Genomic DNA, 22569 nt, shown 5'->3' on the forward strand with positions numbered 1-22569 from the left:
GGATTCAGTGAATATATGAAAATCTAATTTTGTAGAAAAAGCCGGAGTCAAAACGAAAAGAATGAAACAATCGCAAAAGATACTTTCTCAGAGGAGATCATTATCCCATGAGGCTGAAAGGAGGTTATCCCAGGGTCATTGTTGGCTAGTTAGGGTTGCTGAACACATAGGCAGGCCCATTTAGATCCCTCACAAAGTAAGATGGAAATCATCACAGAGCCGACAAAATTGGGCCACATTTTCTTCAAATTCCAAGAATCCCTTCATCTCTCCTTTCTGAGTAGACATATTGCTAGGCAACATTTGTTAACACAGAAAGGACAACAAGATCTAAAAGGAATAGAAAACCAGAGCACCATGTCTACAAAGGTGCCCCCAACACACACACAATCTTACACACACACACACATACAGGCACACACACTTAAAACGACATTCCAAAAGGTATTATTTTCTTTTAAGTATGACTTAAAATGGAAGATCGACTTTAAATATACCTCTTTGAGGCAAACTCTACTATGATACATGCCTCACCGATTCTTCTTCCCAAATTCATGCTACTCCACAATGATCATAACTATACTGGCTAAAACGCTGTTTTCTTTGTGTGAATAGGGTTCTTTTGGCACATAATAGCAACTGGCAGAATCTTTAAGTCACATGCTGACAAATATGTGAAAATATTTATTACCCTTTTAAAAATTACAATCTTATTATCCTTAGACTTAAGATTTCAGTATATTTAAAATAAAGACCTTTGTAAACTATAGAGGACATTCAAAGGCAAACTTCCAGGACTTAATAGAAAATAACCAACATTATTGTTTCAAATTATTTCACGAAGATACACAAATTAAAGGAAGAAAATAGACAAGGGCTTGTTTTGTTAGTCTTAGTCTCTGCAAGACCCGGAGGCTGCTCCGGTCTCAACTCAGGGACACCCATCCTCACCGGTTGCCCCCACGGTTATGAGATGTGACTGCAGGGGCACTAATTTGTAATCGACTTGGAAAGTCACAAAAGCCATCACAAAAGCCCTGTAGATGTAAACACTGGAAGCACTTCTTCAAGGGCATTTTCGACGAGGCAGTCGCCGCCCGCGAAGGGCGCGCAGGTCTGGAGCCACCCACCTCCGCGCCTCCGGGCGCGGGGCCGGGAGGGTATGATGGGGAGGAGGGCACCCCGCCGCGGGGACCCGGGCTCGGAGCTGCGTTCTCGCCGGAGCCCGCCCTCTTTCCGGCACTATGGAAACTGCAATTTTCTACGCCTGCTCGTCCTCCTTCTCTTTCTCTTATTACATCCCAAACAGAAGATTTCAACTTCCCGAGAACCTGACAAGTGAATGGCGCTGAGGACGCCCCGGAAGAGCCCACGACCTGGCTGCGGGGGAAGGGCGCCCCCGAGCGGGTGGGACCCTGGGAGCCACCCGAGGCGAGCACTGTCCGGGATCGGGGGCGCCGCGCCCCTCCTCTCCTTCCAGGAAAAGGGTACCAAGCTGCTATCGACCCAGCGCTCACCGGTGACTAATGTGATGCTCGTAAACAAGGCGCGGGCCGGGCACCCGGGAACCACCCAGGCGCAAACCCGCCGCGGCGGGCGGGCCCGCGCCCACCCCGAGTTTGGGCGCCAGATCCGCTCGCCCAAGTGTGTATGATGGTGGGAGGGGGTTACGAGAGGGCAGCCAAGTTCATTGCCCCTTCTGGCCCCCGCGAGTGGGGCGGCAGCTGGGCGATGCGGGGCCCGAGGAAGGGTGCTGCGGCCCCCGCACCCCCCACCGGCGCCCAGCCCCGGCTGGCGGTCTCGGCCCTTGATCTCCGCCGGCCCCCGCCCCCTGCAGTGTCCCCTCCCCCGGTCCCCTCCCCGGCGGAAGCTCCGAGCCCAATTAATTGAGTCAAAGGCGGGAGGGAAGGGCCCTCCGCGCGGAGGCCGGTCCCCGCCCCTCCTGCGCGCCCCTTTTCCCGCCCTGGGTGGCATCTCCTCCGCCGGCATCCACAACGAGCCTCTGATTAATGAGGCTCGGGCCGGCCCCCACCTCGCCCGGGCCCCGGCCTCCGCGGGAGGGGGAGGGGACGGCGGGAAACGCAGCCCGGGGAGAAAGGGGGGCGGGGCAGGGGCGCGCGGCCCGCCCCCCCGCGGCCTGCTCCCATTGGCTGCGAGGGCCGTCCGTCGGGGGGCGCGGCGCCAATGCGGGCGGCGGGGCGGGGCGGCCGCGCCGTGTGTGCCTGCGTAACGCCGAGTCACATGTTGTTTTGCTCTTCTTAGTTCAGTCACTCGGTGCGCGATGTGTTACTCACTGTGCGGCGGGGACCGCGACGAGCCCGGGTCGCCGTTGGCAGCAGCAGCAGCAGCCCCGGTGGCGGCGCGGACCCCGAGTGCCCGGGCGCACCCCGGCACCCCGCAGCGCGGCGCAGCGGCGGGACCGGTGCGGCCGCGCGCGCCTTAGGCTCGGCTCCGCGGCTCGGGGACCCCGACTCTCGGCCCAGCCAGCGAGTCCCCAGGCGCCGCCCGAGAGCCCGGGAGACAGCGGCCGCGGGCAGCCGGGCCAGGGGGCGGCCACCGCCCGCGCCGGGCATCCTCCGGGGCCCGGGAGCGCGGAGGGCGCTGCGCCACCGCGCGGTGCCGGCCCCCGCCGGGCTCCCCCAACCTTCCGCACCTCCTGGGCCCGAGGGACGCGGGCTCCGGCGGGCGAGCAGGGGAGGGGAGGGAGCCGCCCCCGCCCGCGCCCCCCTCCGCTCTTCCCCAGCTCCTCCACGCCGGGCCGGGCGGCGCGGCCTGAAACGCTGGCGATGGCGAGCCCGCCGCTGCATGGGCCCCCCGGGCCGGCGGGCGGCGACGGCCCCAACCTCAACAACAACAACAACAACAACCACAGCGTGCGCAAGTGCGGCTACCTGCGCAAGCAGAAGCACGGCCACAAGCGCTTCTTCGTGCTGCGCGGGCCCGGCGACGAGGCGACGGCGACAGCGGGTGGGGGGCCGGCGCCGCAGCCGCCGCGGCTCGAGTACTACGAGAGCGAGAAGAAGTGGCGGAGCAAGGCGGGCGCCCCGAAGCGGGTCATCGCGCTCGACTGCTGCCTGAACATCAACAAGCGCGCCGACGCCAAGCACAAGTACCTGATCGCGCTCTACACCAAGGACGAGTACTTCGCGGTGGCGGCCGAGAACGAGCAGGAGCAGGAGGGCTGGTACCGCGCGCTCACCGACCTGGTCAGCGAGGGCCGCGCCGGCGACGCGCCCCCCGCCGCCGCCACCGCCGCGTCCTGCAGCGCCTCCCTGCCCGGCGCCCTGGGCGGCTCGGCCGGCGCCGCCGCGGCCGATGACAGCTACGGGCTGGTGGCGCCCGCCACGGCCGCCTACCGCGAGGTGTGGCAGGTGAACCTGAAGCCCAAGGGCCTGGGCCAGAGCAAGAACCTGACGGGCGTGTACCGCCTGTGCCTGTCGGCGCGCACCATCGGCTTCGTGAAGCTCAACTGTGAGCAGCCGTCGGTGACGCTGCAGCTCATGAACATCCGCCGCTGCGGCCACTCGGACAGCTTCTTCTTCATTGAGGTGGGCCGGTCGGCCGTCACGGGCCCAGGTGAGCTGTGGATGCAGGCCGACGACTCGGTGGTGGCGCAGAACATCCACGAGACCATCCTGGAGGCCATGAAGGCTCTCAAGGAGCTCTTCGAGTTCCGGCCGCGCAGTAAGAGCCAGTCGTCGGGCTCGTCCTCCACACACCCCATCAGCGTCCCTGGCGCGCGCCGCCACCACCACCTGGTCAACCTGCCCCCCAGCCAGACGGGCCTGGTGCGCCGCTCGCGCACCGACAGCCTGGCCGCCACTCCGCCGGCCGCGAAGTGCAGCTCCTGTCGGGTGCGCACGGCCAGCGAGGGCGACGGCGGCGCGGCGGCGGGGGCGGGGGCGGGGGCGGCGGGCGGCAGGCCGGTGTCAGTGGCCGGGAGTCCCCTGAGCCCCGGGCCGGTGCGCGCGCCCCTGAGCCGCTCACACACCCTGAGCGGCGGCTGCGGCGCCCGTGCGAGCAAGGTGGCGCTGGCGCCGGCAGGGGGCGCCCTGCAACACAGCCGCTCCATGTCCATGCCGGTGGCGCACTCGCCCCCGGCCGCCACCAGCCCCAGCAGCCTGTCGTCCAGCAGCGGGCACGGCTCCGGCTCCTACCCGCCGCCTCCAGGCCCGCATCCGCACCTGCAGCACCCCCTGCACCAGCCCGCGAGCCAGCGGCCCTCCAGCGGCAGCGCCTCGGCCTCGGGCTCCCCCAGCGATCCTGGCTTCATGTCTCTGGATGAGTACGGCTCCAGCCCTGGGGACCTGAGAGCCTTCTGCAGCCACCGGAGCAACACGCCCGAGTCCATCGCTGAGACACCCCCGGCCAGGGACGGCAGCGGGGGCGAGCTGTACGGGTACATGACTATGGACAGGCCCCTGAGCCACTGTGGCCGCCCCTACCGCAGGGTCTCGGGGGATGGAGCCCAGGACTTGGACCGAGGGCTGAGGAAGAGGACTTACTCCCTGACCACACCTGCCCGGCAGCGGCCGGTGCCCCAGCCCTCCTCTGCGTCCCTGGATGAATACACCCTGATGCGGGCCACCTTCTCTGGCAGCTCCGGCCGCCTCTGCCCGTCTTGTCCCGTGTCGTCTCCCAAAGTGGCCTACCACCCCTATCCCGAGGACTACGGCGACATCGAGATCGGGTCCCATAGGAGCTCTAGCAGTAACCTGGGTGCCGACGATGGCTACATGCCCATGACCCCTGGCGTGGCTCTCCTGGGTGGTGGCAGCGGCAGCTGTAAGAGTGATGACTACATGCCCATGAGCCCCACTAGCGTGTCCGCCCCGAAGCAGATCCTGCAGCCTCGCGCCGCCGCCGCGGCCCTGCCCCCCGCGGGAGCCGCAGTGCCGGCGCCCACCCCTACGGCCAGCAGGGCCTTTCCAGCCAACGGGGGCGGCTACAAGACGAGCTCCCCAGCCGAGAGCTCCCCCGAGGACAGTGGGTACATGCGCATGTGGTGTGGCTCCAAGCTGTCCGTGGAGAATGCCGACGCCAAGCTGCTACCCAACGGGGACTACCTCAACATGTCCCCCAGCGACGCGGGTACCTCGGGGACCCCTCCCGACTTCTTCTCGGCTGCCTTGCATGGCAGCGGGGAGATGCTCAGGGGAGTCCCTGGCTATTGCTATAGCTCCCTGCCCCGCTCCTACAAGGCTCCCTACACGTGCAACGGGGACAACGACCAGTACGTGCTCATGAGCTCCCCCGTGGGGCGCATCCTGGAGGAAGAGAGGCTGGAACCGCCGGCCGGCCCGGGGAGCGCGCCGTCCACAGGCGCTCTCGCGGCGGCGGGCGGCCACACCCAGCCTCCTCACCCAGTAGTGCCTTCGCCCAGCAGGCCGAGTGGCAGCCTTGGTGGCCGCCCCGACGGCTTCCTGAACCAGCGCTGCCGGTTAGTGCGGCCCACACGCCTGTCCCTGGAGGGGCTTCAGACCCTGCCCAGCATGCACGAGTATCCTCTGCCGCCCGAGCCCAAGAGCCCCGGCGAGTACATCAACATTGACTTCGGCGAGGCCGCGGCTCGCCTGTCTCCGCCCGCGCCTCCGCTGCTGGCTTCGGCGGCCTCCTCGTCCTCGCTGCTGTCGGCCAGCAGCCCGGCCTCATCCCTAGGCTCGGGCACCCCAGGCACGAGCAGCGACAGCAGGCAGCGCTCCCCACTCTCCGACTACATGAACCTCGACTTCAGCTCGCCCAAGTCACCCAAGCCGGGCCCCCAGAGCGGGGACCCCGTGGGCTCCCTGGATGCCCTCCTGTCCCCCGAGGCCTCGTCCCCCTACCCGCCGCTGCCCCCGCGCCCTCCCGCCCCCACCTCCTCCCTGCAGCCGCAGCCTCCTCCGCCGCCCCCGCCAGGGGAGCTGTACCGCCTGCCCCAGGCGTCCACTTCCCAGGGCCCCAGCGCTGCCTGCTCTTCGTCCCCGGAGACTGGGGACAATGGGGACTACACCGAGATGGCCTTTGGCGTAGCTGCCACCCCGCCACAACCCATCGCGGCCCCCCCGAAGCCGGAAGGTGCCCGCGTGACCAGCCCCACGTCCGGCCTGAAGAGGCTGAGTCTCATGGATCAGGTGTCGGGAGTGGAGGCCTTCCTGCAGGCGAGCCAGCCCCCAGACCCGCACCGGGGAGCCAAGGTCATCCGCGCAGACCCACAGGGGGGCCGCCGCCGCCACAGCTCCGAGACCTTCTCCTCGACCACCACTGTGACTCCCGTGTCCCCCTCCTTCGCCCATAACCCTAAGCGCCACAACTCGGCCTCTGTGGAAAACGTCTGTCTCAGGAAAAGCAGCGAAGGGGGCGGCAGCGGCGTCCTGGGTGGGGCAGACGAGCGCCCCACCTCCCCCCGCCAGTTGCAGCCACCGCCCCCCCAGCAGGCGCGCCCAAGGGTGCCGAGTCAGCCTGGGGGCTTGGTTGGCTGCCCGGGGGGCAGTGGCTCTCCAATGCGCAGGGAGACCTCTGCCGGCTTCCAGAACGGCCTCAATTACATCGCCATCGACGTGAGGGACGAGCCTGGGCTGTCGCCCACCCCGCAGCAGCATCCGCATCTACAGCCCGGAGACAAGAGCGCCTGGGGCCGCACCCGCAGCCTCGGGGGTCTCATCAGCGCTGTGGGGGGGCAGCAGCGGCGGTGGGGTGTGTGGGGGGCCGGGCCCTGGCGCCCTCCCCTCCGCCAACAGCTATGCCAGCATTGACTTCTTGTCCCATCACCTGAAGGAGGCCACCATTGTGAAAGGTGAGGCCCTTGGACCTTGCGGTTGGTGGGGGGACGGGGAGGGGGGGGGCACGGCTGGGGGAAGGGCGGGGGGAAGGGTGCGGAAGCCGGTGAAGTGCTCTGGGTTCACGGCCATTCTCCTCTTCAGTACCTTGACCCCAGCGCCAAAATACTGGACCAGCCTTCTTGTTTTGTTTTCCTTTGGGCTCCCCTGGCTTCCTTCTTTTCCAAACACCAAGAGCAGTCCAGGGGTCTTTGAGTTGAACGGGAAGCTTCCCACTCAGGAGACTTGGATTTGTTGTTCTCCCCGAGCCCCAGGTCTTTTTTCCCACAGCCGCCCCTTCCCATCGGTTCCCAGGGCAGATGTCTCCCCAGGTCGGCCACCCCAGAGTGCCAGGTGCGGGCTCTTGGCCTCAAGTTTGACAGCTCCCTCACCTTTCCCTTTGTTTTCCTGGAACCAGGTCCCACCTGATTTTTGCTGAGCCCCAAAGTTTATAAAAACAGGCCTGCAAGTCATTTAGAAAATGAGCGTCCATTTTGGTGGCAGCAACAGAACAGTTAACCATTTCAGTTTTACACGGAAACTGGAGGGGCTTTGCCGCAGGAGACACCGTTTTTCTCCTGAGGGTCTGAAGTGGTGACAGTGCGTGCACACAGCGTAAAAGCAGTGGTTTTGAGCATACCTGGGAGTCACCTGGTCGGAGTTAAACCTGGATGGCTTGGCTGTAGACAGCCCAGAGATTCTGATGCAGTAGGTGTAGGGTGTGGCCCGGAGTGTGCCCTTCTAAGAAGTTCCCGGGTGGTGTTGATGCTGCTGGTTGGGGAGCATCCTCGGAGCACCCTGTCCTCCGGTAGGCTCACCTGAGGAGGTTTGAGAGTGGACCTGCCGGGCCTTGCCCAGACACATTCAGGCAAAGCCTCCGGTGGGCAGAGCCCAGGCACCAGCGTCGTCCAGAGTTTGCCCAGGTAATGGGAACGTGTGGCCGGGATTTAGAATCAGTGCTTTAGAGAGAGTAAGTGGAAGACAACCTCCCAGGTCTTTTCCAGAGCAATTGGACAGGAGGGTGCCCCGTATTGTTCACCGTCTCGTCAAATATCCAATGAGGAGAGAGGGGTGTGCTTGCTTGCAGCTGGTGGTGCATTCTAAGGATCTCAAACTTTGAGCGGCTGGGGGTCGGGGGGTGGGGAACAGGAGGGAGTGAGTATTCAATTCCTAATTTTTCTTTGGTGGGGGTGGGTGTTGCTAGTAAGGTAGAGGCTCTGGGGCCACCCCAAAACAGAAAGCAGTGAATAGTGTTCTGTGGATGCTGGCTTAAGGTCAGCAGGCTGCAGAGGGACCGAAGTGATGATCTCGGTGGCTTGGGGATCCATGCGCCTTTTGTTCTTAAAGTAAACAGAGTAGCTGGACGCCGTCTAAGTCCAACATAGGGTTTGGCGTCTGCTTGGGACTGTTAGTCCCCGTGGTTTCAAAGTGCAGCTGTAGGGTAAGTAGCCTGTTGTTCTAACATAATAGAGGGAGAGCGTTTTACTTTTTTTACTAAAACCGTAGAGTAAAAGATGAAAAGAGTCATAGAGAATTATCAGGAATGTGGTGCTTGAGCATCTAATGACATCAGTTGGAACTTGCCAGAATGTATCCCATAAACGATAACTCTCCACTGAAGGTCACTTTGCTTGGAGTTAAGCACAACAGGCACTTCTGGAAGAAGGCTCGTGTGTGTCAGGGAGTTGGAGGGTGAGCTGCCGTCCAGGACACAGCCCAGAGTAACACCCCAGCATGACTGGAACTGAGTTGGGGAAAAAAAAATGCATGCACACAAAAATTTTTTTCGTATGCCCAGATGGGCGTATGGGGTATATGCCATAGTGAACATGAAAGTACATTTTGCTGAAATCTGATTCTAATCAGAAAAGCAGCCTGAGAACGTAACACCTTTTACGCCTTTTGGCGAAGTAGGCAGCAAAAACCTGGACTGGACTCAGCCAGGCCCCAGGAGTGGGTTCTTGCTGCAGCAGGAGGAGTGAGCTGGGGTTTTCGTCGCCAAGCCTGAAAGGATTCGAGGCCGTTCTGATAAAGGAGATGCATTCAGAAGCGTGATTCATGTATGATATAATGCCCTTTTCAGACTAGGGAAAATTTTGAACTGCAAGAGATAAGTTTAGTTCGAGACCTGATTTAGCTTGTTTTGTTTGTTTTCCCACCAGTAGAAAATTCCTTCCAACCTAGAGGATTCAGGACTCTGAAACCAAAACAGCAGTTCATATGCTCTATGGTGGCTGAACAAAGATGAGATTGGATTTGCATGCTGTTTTTCCAGAGTCTCTGGGGGCATTATGGTAAACACCCATTTAAGAAGGAAAAGGACGATTTTTAAGCAAAATAGAGAGCTGCAATTGATTCATTGTGCCAAAACCACAGTTTTTTATAAAAGGACTGCATGCTAAATGGATTTCTAGTAAACTAATGTGACACAGAGAACAGTAGAACAGGAAAGACAAGGATGTCATCTTAATTAACGTGAACCTGAGTTGTGGTCTGCGGAGCCAGAAGGGAACTCAAAGTGAACGTCCACTTTTATTTAACTCACGTGTGCGTGTAGAAATTTGTTTGTGGTGCTCATAAATAAAAAGTTCACAGAAGATAAGCGTCCTTTGGGAGAATGATTTATAGGAAAGAAGACTTGGAAAGCATTTCTTTGAAGATGAAATAGGAGAAGAACTTCCTGGGTCATTGCGTGCACTGGCCTGGTGCTCAGGAGTGGCTTATGTGTCCACACTGAGCTCCTCAGGCTCCATATGGGGAAACGTCATTAATTATGCTGAAGCAGAATAATTCGGGGTTGTTTGGGTAGGGTTTGGCATTTGCATAAGTGGTAACAAAGACATAAGGTTCCTGCAGTGCTTGATAGTTGTTTACAATAGAATTGGGGTTGGTGGGATTTTGGTGCCGGAACCAAAGAAACAAGTTAGTATACCTTAGGGGTGTGTGTGTGGGTGTGTGTGTGCGTGCGCATGCTCTGGATTAAGATATAATAATAATATATATGATACAATAGTTATATATATTAATCCAGAGCAAATAAAAATTGAACTCTAAATTATGCATCTTACGTGGGAGCAAGGGAAGGTCCTTAATGTGTGTTTTGCGTGTGTGTGTGTAGGAAAATCCAACCAATCTGTCAGAGCGTTGTTGTTTCAGAACTGGAAATATAGTACAGGATTTACTGTGCTTTAAAGCAGCATTTAAAAACTAACTGTATACATTTTTGTGCCGTGATTGGAGGTTGGTGTCTATCGTAAACGGTGCTATCTTAGTGTTCTGTTCCTCTTTAGTGGGATTTTTATTCTAAAATTGGTTTTCATGTATGTATAAGGCAGATTAGATAAGAGTTACCATTGAAAGCATCTGTGTTTAAATTCTGCTTGATAAAAGGACTATTTATTCATATCCTATGGTCAGAGAATTTGGGGATAAGAGGAATGTCTCCAAAGGAACAGTATAATCACAATTTATGTTTAAAAGGATTGCCTATTGGAAGTCTGAAAGCAAAGAAAACTTGAATATTTTTCAGTTGCTTGACAAGCCACATGCCCTTTATTTTGCTGTTGTGCGTGCTGTCCAGCTCTTGTTGTAACAAGATAATAACACTGCTCCGGCCCTGTTCCCAGAAACAGACAACCAGGGTGCTAATGAAAACACACAGGCTTTCGTGAATGAAAGTCACGTGACTCGTTCTACTTCCTTTATTGAAAGAGAAACCTTTACAAAAATAGTATTTCGTAGAAGGAAGCATAGTATGTGGAACATTAAACCAGGAATCAGGAAACCAGGTTTCTGGTTGCTGATCTAATGAGTCATTGTGTGACAGAGGAAAACCATTTAACCCCACTTTCTCACTTTCTCTGTCTGTAAAATGGGGTAATTATAACCCTCTCCCTTCCGTGGCTTTGGCCACTGGGCGGTCCAGCAGATCATAAAAATCAAGAACAGTTAAAACACTTTTCTAAAGGATCCTGCTCATAAACCCACTGATGCTATTGACACTTACTACCTTGAAACCATGAGTATTTACAGGAAAGTCACTTTTGTCCATGAACGTTCTTAAAAAAACAAAGAAACAAACTCAGAGTCTGAAAATGGAGCTAATACCCTTTTAAGAAACGCGTGTCTTTTTTGCTTCTTTGCTAGTTAACACCCCAGTTGCCAGGAACCATGTTTTCCCCCTCTTTACTTAAGGTGAGATGTTGTTCATAGATAATTATCACTTGCAATGAAGTAGTGGTTTAAATTACACAGGAGAATAACAATGGGGAAAACAGCATCTTAATGTCGAAACTACATTAAGACTGTCCTTTTGATTACCTTTTATGATTTGTTTGTATGTCAAGAGATACCGTCAAGATGAAGATTTTTTAATTAGAATATACCTTCTTTTTTTTTTTTTTAACTGATAGTGTTGGCTGTCAATGTGGGGTGTATTGAAAGAAAACCAGAACCCTTGAACTTTCAGCCGCTGAATCCAGTGCTGGGCCTGGGTTGATTTAATTAGGGGAGCCACTCCAAAGTTTTGATTTGTGTGGTTGTCAGACAGGGTAGGGAAACCTCCAGAGTTTGCTTGAGTCATTTGCTTTTCCACAGGCCTCCTCCCCCACAAAAGGAATTCTCATAGATAATTAATGTTTTATTTTCCTTGGAGCTATATGGATTAAACGAATCTTTCTCTTTTTCTGGAGAGGAGAACTTGCAGCAGTTTAACGAACAGCATGGGTATAATGGGTTTTCTGTTAAAATTCCCACTAATGCATTTTCTGTAGAAGCATAGTTCCAAGAGCTGGTTAACTTTTGGTATCAGATTTGGCAAGTGGAGAGGGTTCTTTTTGTTTTGTTTTTTTGGGTAGCACAGAATCAAGTGTTCCCATTTCACCTTAGAACCTTAAGGGAAAATGTAACTTTACTCTTTTATCTGCATTGCCAAGTAGAGTGGGGAAGAACTCAGAGGGAAGTAAAGCGCCGCCCAAAGCCCGTTCTTCACCGGAGTCCACTAATAATAGGGGAATTCGCTGCCGATTTTGTCTACTACAGACATGAGGAGAATGTGTATTTCTGTACAAGATGGGCAAGGCATCTCAATGTTGGCATTTTAATAAACAAATGAAAACAAAGTGTTCTGACCCTCTAAAATGATCAGTTATAAGCATGTCCTTGATCAGGTGGTTGTTTTGTGAAAACAAACTATCCACATTTAAGTGGGGGAGACTCTGTGTTAATTTTACTTGTATTGTAGACTGAGTTCAGTGGTAGGTTTTTTTCTGAGGGGAACTCGTGGAGTCATCCTTCAAGATAGGGGAAATGCTGAGGCGGAGTGTTGCTGGTGATGATTCGATTTCTTTCTAAAAGCCATAGAGACTTGCATGAACTGGGCACAGAAATAAAACGCACAGAAGGAAGTTTAAAGAGAGGGACTTGGAATATACGTTGTATGGTACCATCTTGCTCAGTGGATACAAATGATACAAGATCCTTCTGGGCATGGTGCTCTTGCTGCTTCATTGAATTCATTGCATGGGAACGCTGAAAGAGAATTGGGGTAAAATTTAAAGGCTGCACGTTTACAAGTGATAAAATAGGCAAGTTAGGGGTTCTGATTTCTCGGTGATTGGACTAGAAAAATATTAAATTTGCATAAAGTTGCTTTTACATGTCCAGAGACATTGTAAAACTCAATCAGGTAAATAAATGGCGTCTTCAAATTTGGCCTTGTTTCCTTATGCCATACATGATATTGATGCCCACAGAAAAGATTTATAAAATACTCTTTGCCTACTGTGCTTTTACTGAAATTTGGAATATTTGGTCAAATATTGTGGTATATAATATACTTTAAAGATAAATGATCTATGCATAGCACCTTGTAAATACTGGGTTTTTTTTTTTAGTATTGATTTTATGTGTATATATATATTTATTTATTTTTAAGGTTTTACTTATTTATTTTAGAGATGGGGAGAGGAGCAGAGGGAGGGGGACAAGCAGACTCTGTGCTGAGTGCGGAGCCCCACTCAGGGCCCGATCACACGACCCTGAGATTGTGACCTGAGTCAGAATCAAGAGTCTGATGCTCAACTGACTGAACCACCCAGGGGCCCCTTTAGTATTGATTTTCAAGAGTATCAGATTTTCCAGAAACAAATACTTTGTGTGTGTGTTTATGGCGGGGGGGCCCTCCATTTCTCATCTAGTCATGCTCCAAGAGGCTTGATGTGAATTTTTCTTTTTGATGTGAATTTTTTTTTAATTGAAACTCGAATACTACATGTTAAAACTTTATAACCTCAGGGATAATTTTAGTCTTGCTGGTGCTTTAATCTATCCATATGGTATTGGTATAAATCAGTGTGTGAATTATTATATTCTAGTATTAAATTTCAGTTTTTTCAATGTGTAAGAATGGGATTATGGTAGATTTCTTTATATTATGTGACTTTATTTATTTATTTATTTATTCTTATGTTAATCCCCATACATTACATCATTAGTTTTAGATGAAGTGTTCCATGATTCATTGTTTGTGCATAACACCCAGTGCTCCATGCAGAATGTGCCCTCCTCAATACCCACCACCAGGCTAACCCATCCTCCCACCCCCCTCCCCTCTAGAACCCTCAGTTTGTTTTTCAGAGTCCATCGTCTCTCATGGTTCGTCTACCCCTCCGATTTCCCCCGTTTCATTCTTCCCCTCCCGCTACCTTCTTCTCCTTCTTCTTTTTTTTTCTTAACATATACTGCATTATTTGTTTCAGAGGTACAGATCTGAGATTCAACAGTCTTGCACAATTCACAGCGCTTACCAGAGCACATACCCTCCCCAGTGTCTATCACCCAGACACGCCATCCTTCCCACCCCACCCCCCACTCCAGCAACCCTCAGTTTGTTTCCTGAGATTAAGAATTCCTCATATCAGTGAGGTCATATGATACATGTCTTTCTCTGTTTGACTTATTTCACTCAACATAATACCGTCCAGTTCCATCCACGTCGTTGCAAATGGCAAGATCTCATTCCTTTTGATGGCTGCATAATATTCCATTGTATATATATACCACATCTTCTTTATCCATTCATCTGTTGATGGACATCTTGGCTCTTTCCACAGTTTGGCTATTGTGGACATTGCTGCTATAAACATCGGGGTGCACGTACCCCTTCGGATCCCTACTTTTGTATCTTTGGGGTAAATACCCAGTAGTGCAATTGCTGGATCATATGGTAGCTCTATTTTCAACTTTTTGAGGAACCTCCATACAGTTTTCCAGAGTGGCTGCACCAGCTTGCATTCCCACCAACAGTGTAGGAGGGTTCCCCTTTCTCCGCATCCCCGCCAACATCTGTCGTTTCCTGACTTGTTAATTTTAGCCATTCTGACTGGTGTGAGGTGGTATCTCATTGAGGTTTTGATTTGGATTTCCCTGATGCCGAGCGATATTGAGCACTTTTTCATGTGTCTATTGGCCATTTGGATGTCTTCTTTGGAAAAATGTCTGTTCATGTCTTCTGCCCATTTCTTGATTGGATTCTTTGTTCTTTGGGTGTTGAGTTTGATGAGTTCTTTATAGATTTTGGATACTAGCCCTTTATCTGATATGTCATTTGCAAATATCTTCTCCCATTCTGTCGGTTGTCTTTTGGTTTTGTTGACTGTTTCCTTTGCTTTGCAAAAGCTTCTTATCTTGATGAAGTCCCAATAGTTCATTTTTGCCCTTGCCTCCCTTGCCTTTGGCGATGTTTCTAGGAAGAAGTTGCTTCGGCGGAGGTCAAAGAGGTTGCTGCCTGTGTTCTCCTTTAGGATTTTGATGGACTCGTGTCTCACATTGTGGTCTTTCAACCATTTGGAGTCTATTTTTGTGTGTGGTGTAAGGAAATGGTCCAGTTTCATTCTTCTGCATGTGGCTATCCAATTTTCCCAACACCATTTGTTGAAGAGACTGTCTTTGTTCCATTGAACATTCTTTCCTGCTTTGTCAAAGATGAGTTGACCATAGAGTTGAGGGTCCATTTCTGGGCTCTCTATTCTGTTCCATTCATCTATGTGTCTGTTTTTGTGCCAGTACCATGCTGTCTTAATGATGACAGCTTTGTAATAGAGCTGGAAGTCCGGAATTGTGATGCCGCCGGCTTTGCTTTTCTTTTTCAACATTCCTTTGGCTATGCGGGGTCTTTTCTGGTTCCATACAAATTTTAGGATTATTTGTTCCATTTCTTTGAAAAAAGTGGATGGTATTTTGATGGGGATTGCATTGAATGTGTAGATTGCTCTAGGTAGCATTGACATCTTCACAATATTTGTTCTTCCAATCCATGAGCATGGAACGTTTTTCCATTTCTTTGTGTCTTCCTCAATTTCTTTCATGAGTATTTTATAGTTTTCTGAGTACAGATCCTTTGTCTCTTTGGTTAGATTTATTCCTAGGTATCTTATGGTTTTGGGCGCAATTGTAAATGGGATCGACTCCTTAATTTCTCTTTCTTCTGTCTTGTTGTTGGTGTATAGGAATGCCACTGACTTCTGTGCATTGATTTTATATCCTGCCACTTGACTGAATTCCTGTATGAGTTCTAGCAGTTTTGGGGTAGAGTCTTTTGGGTTTTCCACATAAAGTATCATATCATCTGCAAAGAGTGAGAGTTTGACTTCTTCCTTGCCAATTTGGATGCCTTTGATTTCTTTTTGTTGTCTGATTGCTGTGGCTAGGACTTCCAATACTATGTTGAATAGCAGTGGTGATAGTGGACATCCCTGCCGCGTTCCTGACCTTAGGGGGAAAGCTCTCAGTTTTTCCCCATTGAGAATGATATTCGCTGTAGGTTTTTCATAGATGGCTTTTATGATATTGAGGTATGTACCCTCTATCCCTATACTCTGAAGAGTTTTGATCAAGAAAGGATGCTGTACTTTGTCAAATGCTTTTTCTGCATCTATTGAGAGGATCATATGATTCTTGTTCTTTCTTTTGTTAATGTATTGTATCTCATTGATTGATTTGCGGATGTTGAACCAACCTTGCAGCCCAGGGATAAATCCCACTTGGTCGTGGTGAATAATCCTTTTAATGTACTGTTGGATCCTATTGGCTAGTATTTTGGTGAGAATTTTTGCATCCATGTTCATCAGGGATATTGGTCTGTAATTCTCCTTTTTGATGGGGTCTTTGTCTGGTTTTGGGATCAAGGTAATGCTGGCCTCATAAAATGAGTTTGGAAGTTTTCCTTCCATTTCTGTTTTTTGGAACAGTTTCAGAAGAATAGGTATTAATTCTTCTTGAAATGTTTGGTAGAATTCCCCTGGGAAGCCATCTGGCCCTGGGCTTTTGTTTTTTGGGAGATTTTTGATGACTGCTTCAATTTCCTTAGTGGTTATAGGTCTGTTCAGGTTTTCTATTTCATCCTGGTTCAGTTTTGGTAGTTGGTACATCTCTAGAAATGCATCCATTTCTTCCAGGTTATTTAATTTGCTGGCATAGAGTTGCTCATAATATGTTCTTATAATTGTTTGTATTTCTTTGGTGTTGGTTGTGATCTCTCCTCTTTCATTCATGATTTTGTTGATGTGGGTCATTTCTCTTCTCTTTTTGATAAGTCTGGCCAGGGGTTTATCAATCTTGTTAATTCTTTCAAAGAACCAGCTCCTAGTTTCATTGATCTGTTCTACTGTTCTTTTAGTTTCTATTTCATTGATTTCTGCTCTGATCTTGATTATTTCTCTTCTCCTGCTGGGTTTAGGCTTTATTTGCTGTTCTTTCTCCAGCTCCTTAGGTGTAGGGTTAGGTTGTGTACTTGAGACCTTTCTTGCTTCTTGAGAAAGGCTTGTATTGCTATATACTTTCCTCTTAGGACTGCCTTTGCTGCATCCCAAAGATTTTGAATAGTTGTGTTTTCATTTTCATTGGTTTCCATGTATTTTTTTAATTCTTCTTTAATTTCCTGGTTGACCCATTCGTTCTTCAGTAGGATGCTCTTTAGCCTCCATGTATTTGAGTTCTTTCTGACTTTTGTCTTGTGATTGAGCTCTAGTTTCAAAGCATTGTGGTCTGAAAATAGGCAGGGAATGATTCCAATCTTTTGGTACCGCTTGAGACCTGATTTATGACCTAGTATGTGATCTATTCTGGAGACTGTTCCATGGGCACTAGAGAAGAATGTGTATTCCGTTGCTTTGGGGTGGAATGTTCTGAATATGTCTGTAAAGTCCATTTGGTCCAGTGTGTCATTTAAAGTCTTTATTTCCTTGTTGATCTTTTGCTTAGACGATCTGTCCATTTCAGTGAGGGGGGTGTTAAAGTCCCCCACTATTATTGTATTGTTGTCGATGTGTTTCTTTGCTTTTGTTATTAATTGGCTTATATAATTGGCTGCTCCCATGTTAGGGGCATAGATATTTACAATTGTTAGATCTTCTTGTTGGATAGATCCTTTAAGTATGATATAGTGTCCTTCCTCATCTCTTATTACAGTCTTTGGTTTAAAATCTAATTTGTCTGATATAAGGATTGCCACCCCAGCTTTCTTTTGGTGTCCATTAGCATGGTAAATGGTTTTCCACCCCCTCACTTTCAATCTGGGGCTGTCTTTGGGTCGAAAATGAGTCTCTTGCAGACAGCATATCGATGGGTCTTGTTTTTTAATCCAGTTTGATAGCCTGTGTCTTTTGATTGGGGCATTGAGCCCATTTACATTCAGGGTAACTATTGAAAGATGGGAATTTAGTGCCATTGTATTGCCTGTAAGGTGACTGTTACCGTATATTGTCTGTGTTCCTTTCTGGTCTATGTTGCTTTTAGGCTCTCTCTTTGCTTAGAGGACTCCTTTCAAGATTTCCTGTAGGGCTGGTTTTGTGTTTGCATATTCCTTTAGTTTTTGTTTGTCCTGGAAGCTTTTTATCTCTCCTTCAATTTTCAATGACAGCCTAGCTGGATATAGTATTCTTGGCTGCATATTTTTCTCATTTAGTGCTCTGAATATATCCTGCCAGTCCTTTCTGGCCTGCCGGGTCTCTGTGGATAGGTCTGTTGCCAATCTAATGTTTCTACCCTTGTAGGTTACATATCTCTTCTCCCGAGCTGCTTTCAGGATTTTCTCTTTGTCTATGAGACTCGTAAGTTTTACTATTAGATGTCGGGGTGTTGACCTATTTTTATTGATTTTGAGAGGGGTTCTCTGTGCTTCCTGGATTTTCATGCCTGTTTCCTTCCCCAAATTAGGGAAGTTCTCTGCTACAATTTGCTCCATTATACCTTCTGCCCCTCTCTCTCTTTCTTCTTCTTCTGGGATCCCAATTATTCTAATGTTGTTTCGTCTTATGGTATCGCTTATCTCTCGAATTCTGCCCTCGTGATCCAGTAGTTGTTTATCTCTCTTTTTCTCAGCTTCTTTATTTTCCATCATTTCATCTTCTATATTACTGATTCTCTCTTCTGCCTCATTTATTCTAGCAGTTAGTGCCCCCATTTTTGATTGCACCTCATTAATAGCCTTTTTGATTTCTACTTGGTTGGATTTTAGTTCTTTTACTTCTCCAGAAAGGGTTTCTCTAATAACTTCCATATTTTTCTCAAGCCCAGCTAGTATCTTTAAAGTGATGATTCTGAACTCTAGATCTGACATTGTACTAATGTCCGTATTGAGTAGGTCCCTGGCAGTCGGTACTACCTCTTGTTCTTTTTGTTGAGGTGATTTTTTCCGTCTTGTCATTTTGTGCAGAGGAGAATAGATTAATGAGAGAACAAAATGCTAGCAGAGTAACAACGTCCCCAGAAAATATACTCTAAGCAAATCAGAAAAAACCTGAAGCAGTGGGAAAAGAAAGGGAAAGAGAGAAAAAAGAAAAAGAAAGAAAAAGATAAAGATAAAAACAAAAACAAACAAAACAAAACAACAACAACAAAAAAACCAGAATGTGATCAAATATGATCAGGCTGGTATATAGATCAGTGCCACACACTAGATTTGGGGTGTATTTTGGTCTTTTAGAAGAAAGTGCCTCCCAAAATTTTAAAGAAAGAAAAACTTATATATGTACAAAAATAAGGGTTGATATGATGAAGGGATGGAATATGACTGTAAAGATGGAAATTATAAAAAATTTTATAAAAGGAATTGATAAGAAGTTGTTTGAAAAAAGAAAGAAGAGGATTTAAAAAAGAAAAAAAAAAGGGAGAGGATGTGATCAGGCAGGGGAATAGAAAACACCATATACTAGAGATTTAGGGTATATTTTGATCTGTTAGAAGGAACTATCTCAAAATTTTAAAGAGAGAACAACTTATATATATAAGCCAAAAATACGGGTAACTACTATGAAGGGATAGAATATGACTCTAAAAATGAAAAATAAAAATGTTTTTTTTTTTTTTAAAAAGGGATTGATAAGATGTTGGTTGAAAAAGGGAAAAAGAAAAAAAAAAGAAAAAAAGACAGTTAAAAAAAATTAACTTTGAAAGACTACAGAATCATGATAAAAAAGCCATGAATTCTATGTGCAGTAGTCCCCTAGAGCTGGAGTTCTGCCGTTCTCATTGGTGGGTAAACTTGGTCTTGGCTGGCTGTTCTCGCTGATCTTCTGGGGAGGGGCCTGTTGCCGTGGTTTCCAAATGTCTTTGCCGGAGGCAGAATTGCCCCGCCCTTGCCCCCTCCCAGCTAAGTCATCTGCTCAGGTTTGCTCTCGGGGCTTTTGTTCCCTGCGAGCTTTCCGTACAGCTTTGGAGGCGGAGAGTGAAAATGGCGGCCTCCCAATCTCCGCCGCGGAGCAGCCGAGAACTCGGGGCCCCGCTCCTCAGTGAGCCCCCAGAGAAAAGCCGTCAGTCACTCCCGTCTCCCCGGTCTCCAGCCGCACTCCGTGCTCACCCGGCCTGTGACCGCGCGTTTCTATCTCTGGCACCCGACCCCGGGTGGAGTCTCCAAACCCAGCAGATCCCTGCGGTGCGCTCCCGCGCGGCTCCTCCCGGGGGAGGAAGGTGAGTCTCCCCGGATCTGCCGCTTGTTGGGTCCCTGCTTCCAGAAAGTGGTCGCTTTTCTGATGAGAGAGTTGTTGCTCTTCTTTTCTTCGATCTCCTGTCGAGTTTGTAGGTGTTCAGAATGGTTTGATCCCTATCCAGCTGAATTCCTGAGACCAGACGAAATCCAGGTCTCCTACTCCTCCGCCATCTTGCTCCGCCCCTATATTATGTGACTTTAATAAGTACCTTAAAATCCATGTGTTTATCTCAAGAAGGATTTATGCTTTTCCATAGTATTAATGCATAATCTTTAGTATTCATCAATGTGACATAGTGCTTTCTCCATGCAAATTTGTAAGTAGTTACTTAAGTCAGTCCATCTTTTGCCTCCAAATTATGTGTAACTAACAATCCCAAAACTTGATGGGCAGTGAAAGAAAGCAGCTGGAGCTGGGAGCTGGTGACATTGTAACCATTATTGAAAGATTATTGCGCGCCCCTCTCCCCTTTAGGTCAGCAGTATTGTTTAAAATCCAGAAAGTGTTTTTTCTCACTTCATGGTGGTGAGACATTTTCCTACCTGCAGTATCACGTAATCCTGCAAAACCCAGTGACATAGACAGGGCCACTCCTTGGAAATAAGGAATCTGCCGCTGAGGGAGATGCCCCGCGACTTGTCTAGGTTCCCTGTGCCGAAAGGAGCACTGTTGGGCGATCCATGGAACGGCGCTACAGACCAGCGCTGTCCTGGGGCGTCCTGCGGTTCCGTCTCCGAGTGCTCTTTACATTCTATCCCCTTGTGTCCGCGTCCTACAGACTCTGCTTCCGGAGCTCACAGCCAGTAGTTACATTGGGATTTTGCTGGACCCGCCTCACGCAGCTCTCAAGGTTACTGTGTGGTTTTTTATGTCGCTGGGTGATAGTTACTTCATTTCTCTCTCCTTCTTTTCTTCCATGTATTGATTCATTCCCAGTAAAATGTGGGCAGGTGAGCAGGAAGTAGGACATGGAGGGAAAGCCCCCCAATTTCTTTAAACCCGTCCTACACCCGGCAGCATGGAGAGCTTCGGATCTGATAGGACTTCGACGGCTCTCAGTGTGTCTGTGTCGCTGACCTCAGGTGTTTGAGGTTGTTGGTTGGTGGTCAGCTCTGGGGGTTTCCAGGCTGGCTTCCTGGAGTTCTAGGGGTCTGCGACGAGGAAAGCTCCCGTTGCCCCAGCTGTTTCGGCTTCAGCAAAGCCGGCTGTACATTATACTTGAGAAGACCCCTTCCCGCCCTCCCAGCACCAAATGCATTAAAACTCCTTCCACACAGCGTGGTGAGAATCAGAAGGGAATGCAAGTTCGTTTGAAGGGAGAAGAGCTGGGAGCTGTTGGTATAATGTAACTCATTTAAGATTGTGAACACAGAGGCCCAGGGAGGTCAGACTTCTTCTCCAAGGTCACCATTTAATTAGTTGGTAGAAATGTTTGTAAATATTATCAAGAAAGAATAGAGTATGCTCTGTCTCTGTGGGTCCTTCGTGCACTGATGAGTAACTTTCTCCCAGGGCTCTCCGGTTCGCTGCAGAACAACTCAGCGCTTTTACGAGTGGTATCTGTCTTTTTTACTTTGGGACATTTTGCTTCACGTATAGACTAAAAGGTCTGCTGGTCGCCAGAAGTAGGGGAGACAGAGGCACCGAAGTAAGGAAGCGGGCTGTAAATCCGGGAACGAGCCTGCTCACGACCATGTGGGCAGTGTTTACTGGTGAGGCAGAGGAGAGAAGCTTTGGCAAACATTCCAGATCATGTGCTTACTTGTTAAAAAGAAAGAAAGAAAGAAAGAAAAGAAAGAAGAAGAAAATTCCTGGCATAATTCAGATGGAAAAGCCTCTATTATAAAACGTACGTCCTTGATCTTTGTGATGGGTTCAACCTGGACGGTCCATCCGGTCACGGCTTGAGGTGTCTTTATGATGTATTTATTCTATAACTGAAATACCATATTCTCCTCATTATGAATAAGTCCGTTAACAGTTTCCTAAGAAATGAGTCATTAACCTCTTTAACGATGAGTGTATTTGAAAACTAACCAATTTAGAATTTGCCCAGGGACCGATAAGTTAACTCATCAGTTGTTGCTAGGTGGTAATCTTCTGGGGACTGGATTATTTCATGAGTGCCTGTCTTGTTTTCGAGATTTCTTTTTCCCGAGGAAAAAAAATCATTTAACTGAATTTTTATATGAAGAGAAAGGGTTTTTCTACCTTCCTAATGATGTGACTGTAACCCCACTTTCCAAGGCATAGGGGAAGACGTGAACAACCCAAAATTCATAAGCTGTCCATAGTTTTTTAAAAAGGTCATGGGGCTCCATGGGCTTGTGCTCTGGTGGGTGAGTCAGTTTTGTTTGCTTTAGCTGCCGGTGTCTCCAGCATCCTCGGAGAGACTACTTCCTTCCTAGCAGATGGCAGCCTCGGGGCCACGCCTGCCTGGTAAGCAGGGTGCACCGTAATCCACCCAGCCGCGCGGCATCCCAGGCTGCCTGCCGCAGGGGCTCAGCAAAACAGGGAGACCCTGCCCTTCCCTTCCCTCCGCATCAGTGCAGCTTTTCGGGTTGAGGGAAGAGCAGAGTTCAGAGTGCCCGGTCTCTTCGGTTCTGGCTGTGGAGCACGTACCAGGATAAAGGGAAACGCTGACGAATGAAGATTCTGATGTGCTTGCTCTGTAGGGAGTCTCCATAAAGAAGCCCAGCAGGCTTTCCCGGGGTGAGGTTTGGATCCATTCCCTAGAGCACCCCTGGAATTGGCGTGGCTGCCCTGCCCAGCACGGGGGGGGGGGG

General features: G+C 49.8%; 1 protein-coding gene across 1 annotated transcript in view; it reads left to right on the forward strand.

Moving 5' to 3' along the window:
* The first annotated feature begins 2744 nt into the window (after nucleotides 1-2744).
* IRS2 (insulin receptor substrate 2) overlaps nucleotides 2745-22569 on the forward strand; it is a 33604-nt gene continuing 13779 nt past the window's right edge. Inside the window, 2 exon segments of the mRNA XM_021695948.2 lie at nucleotides 2745-6655; nucleotides 6657-6775. Of these exon segments, the coding sequence (XP_021551623.2) occupies nucleotides 2787-6655; nucleotides 6657-6775 (3988 nt within the window). The 5' untranslated portion in view covers nucleotides 2745-2786.

This window comes from Neomonachus schauinslandi, chromosome 3 (genome assembly GCF_002201575.2).
Source record: "Neomonachus schauinslandi chromosome 3, ASM220157v2, whole genome shotgun sequence".
Classification (NCBI taxonomy): Eukaryota; Metazoa; Chordata; class Mammalia; order Carnivora; family Phocidae; genus Neomonachus; species Neomonachus schauinslandi.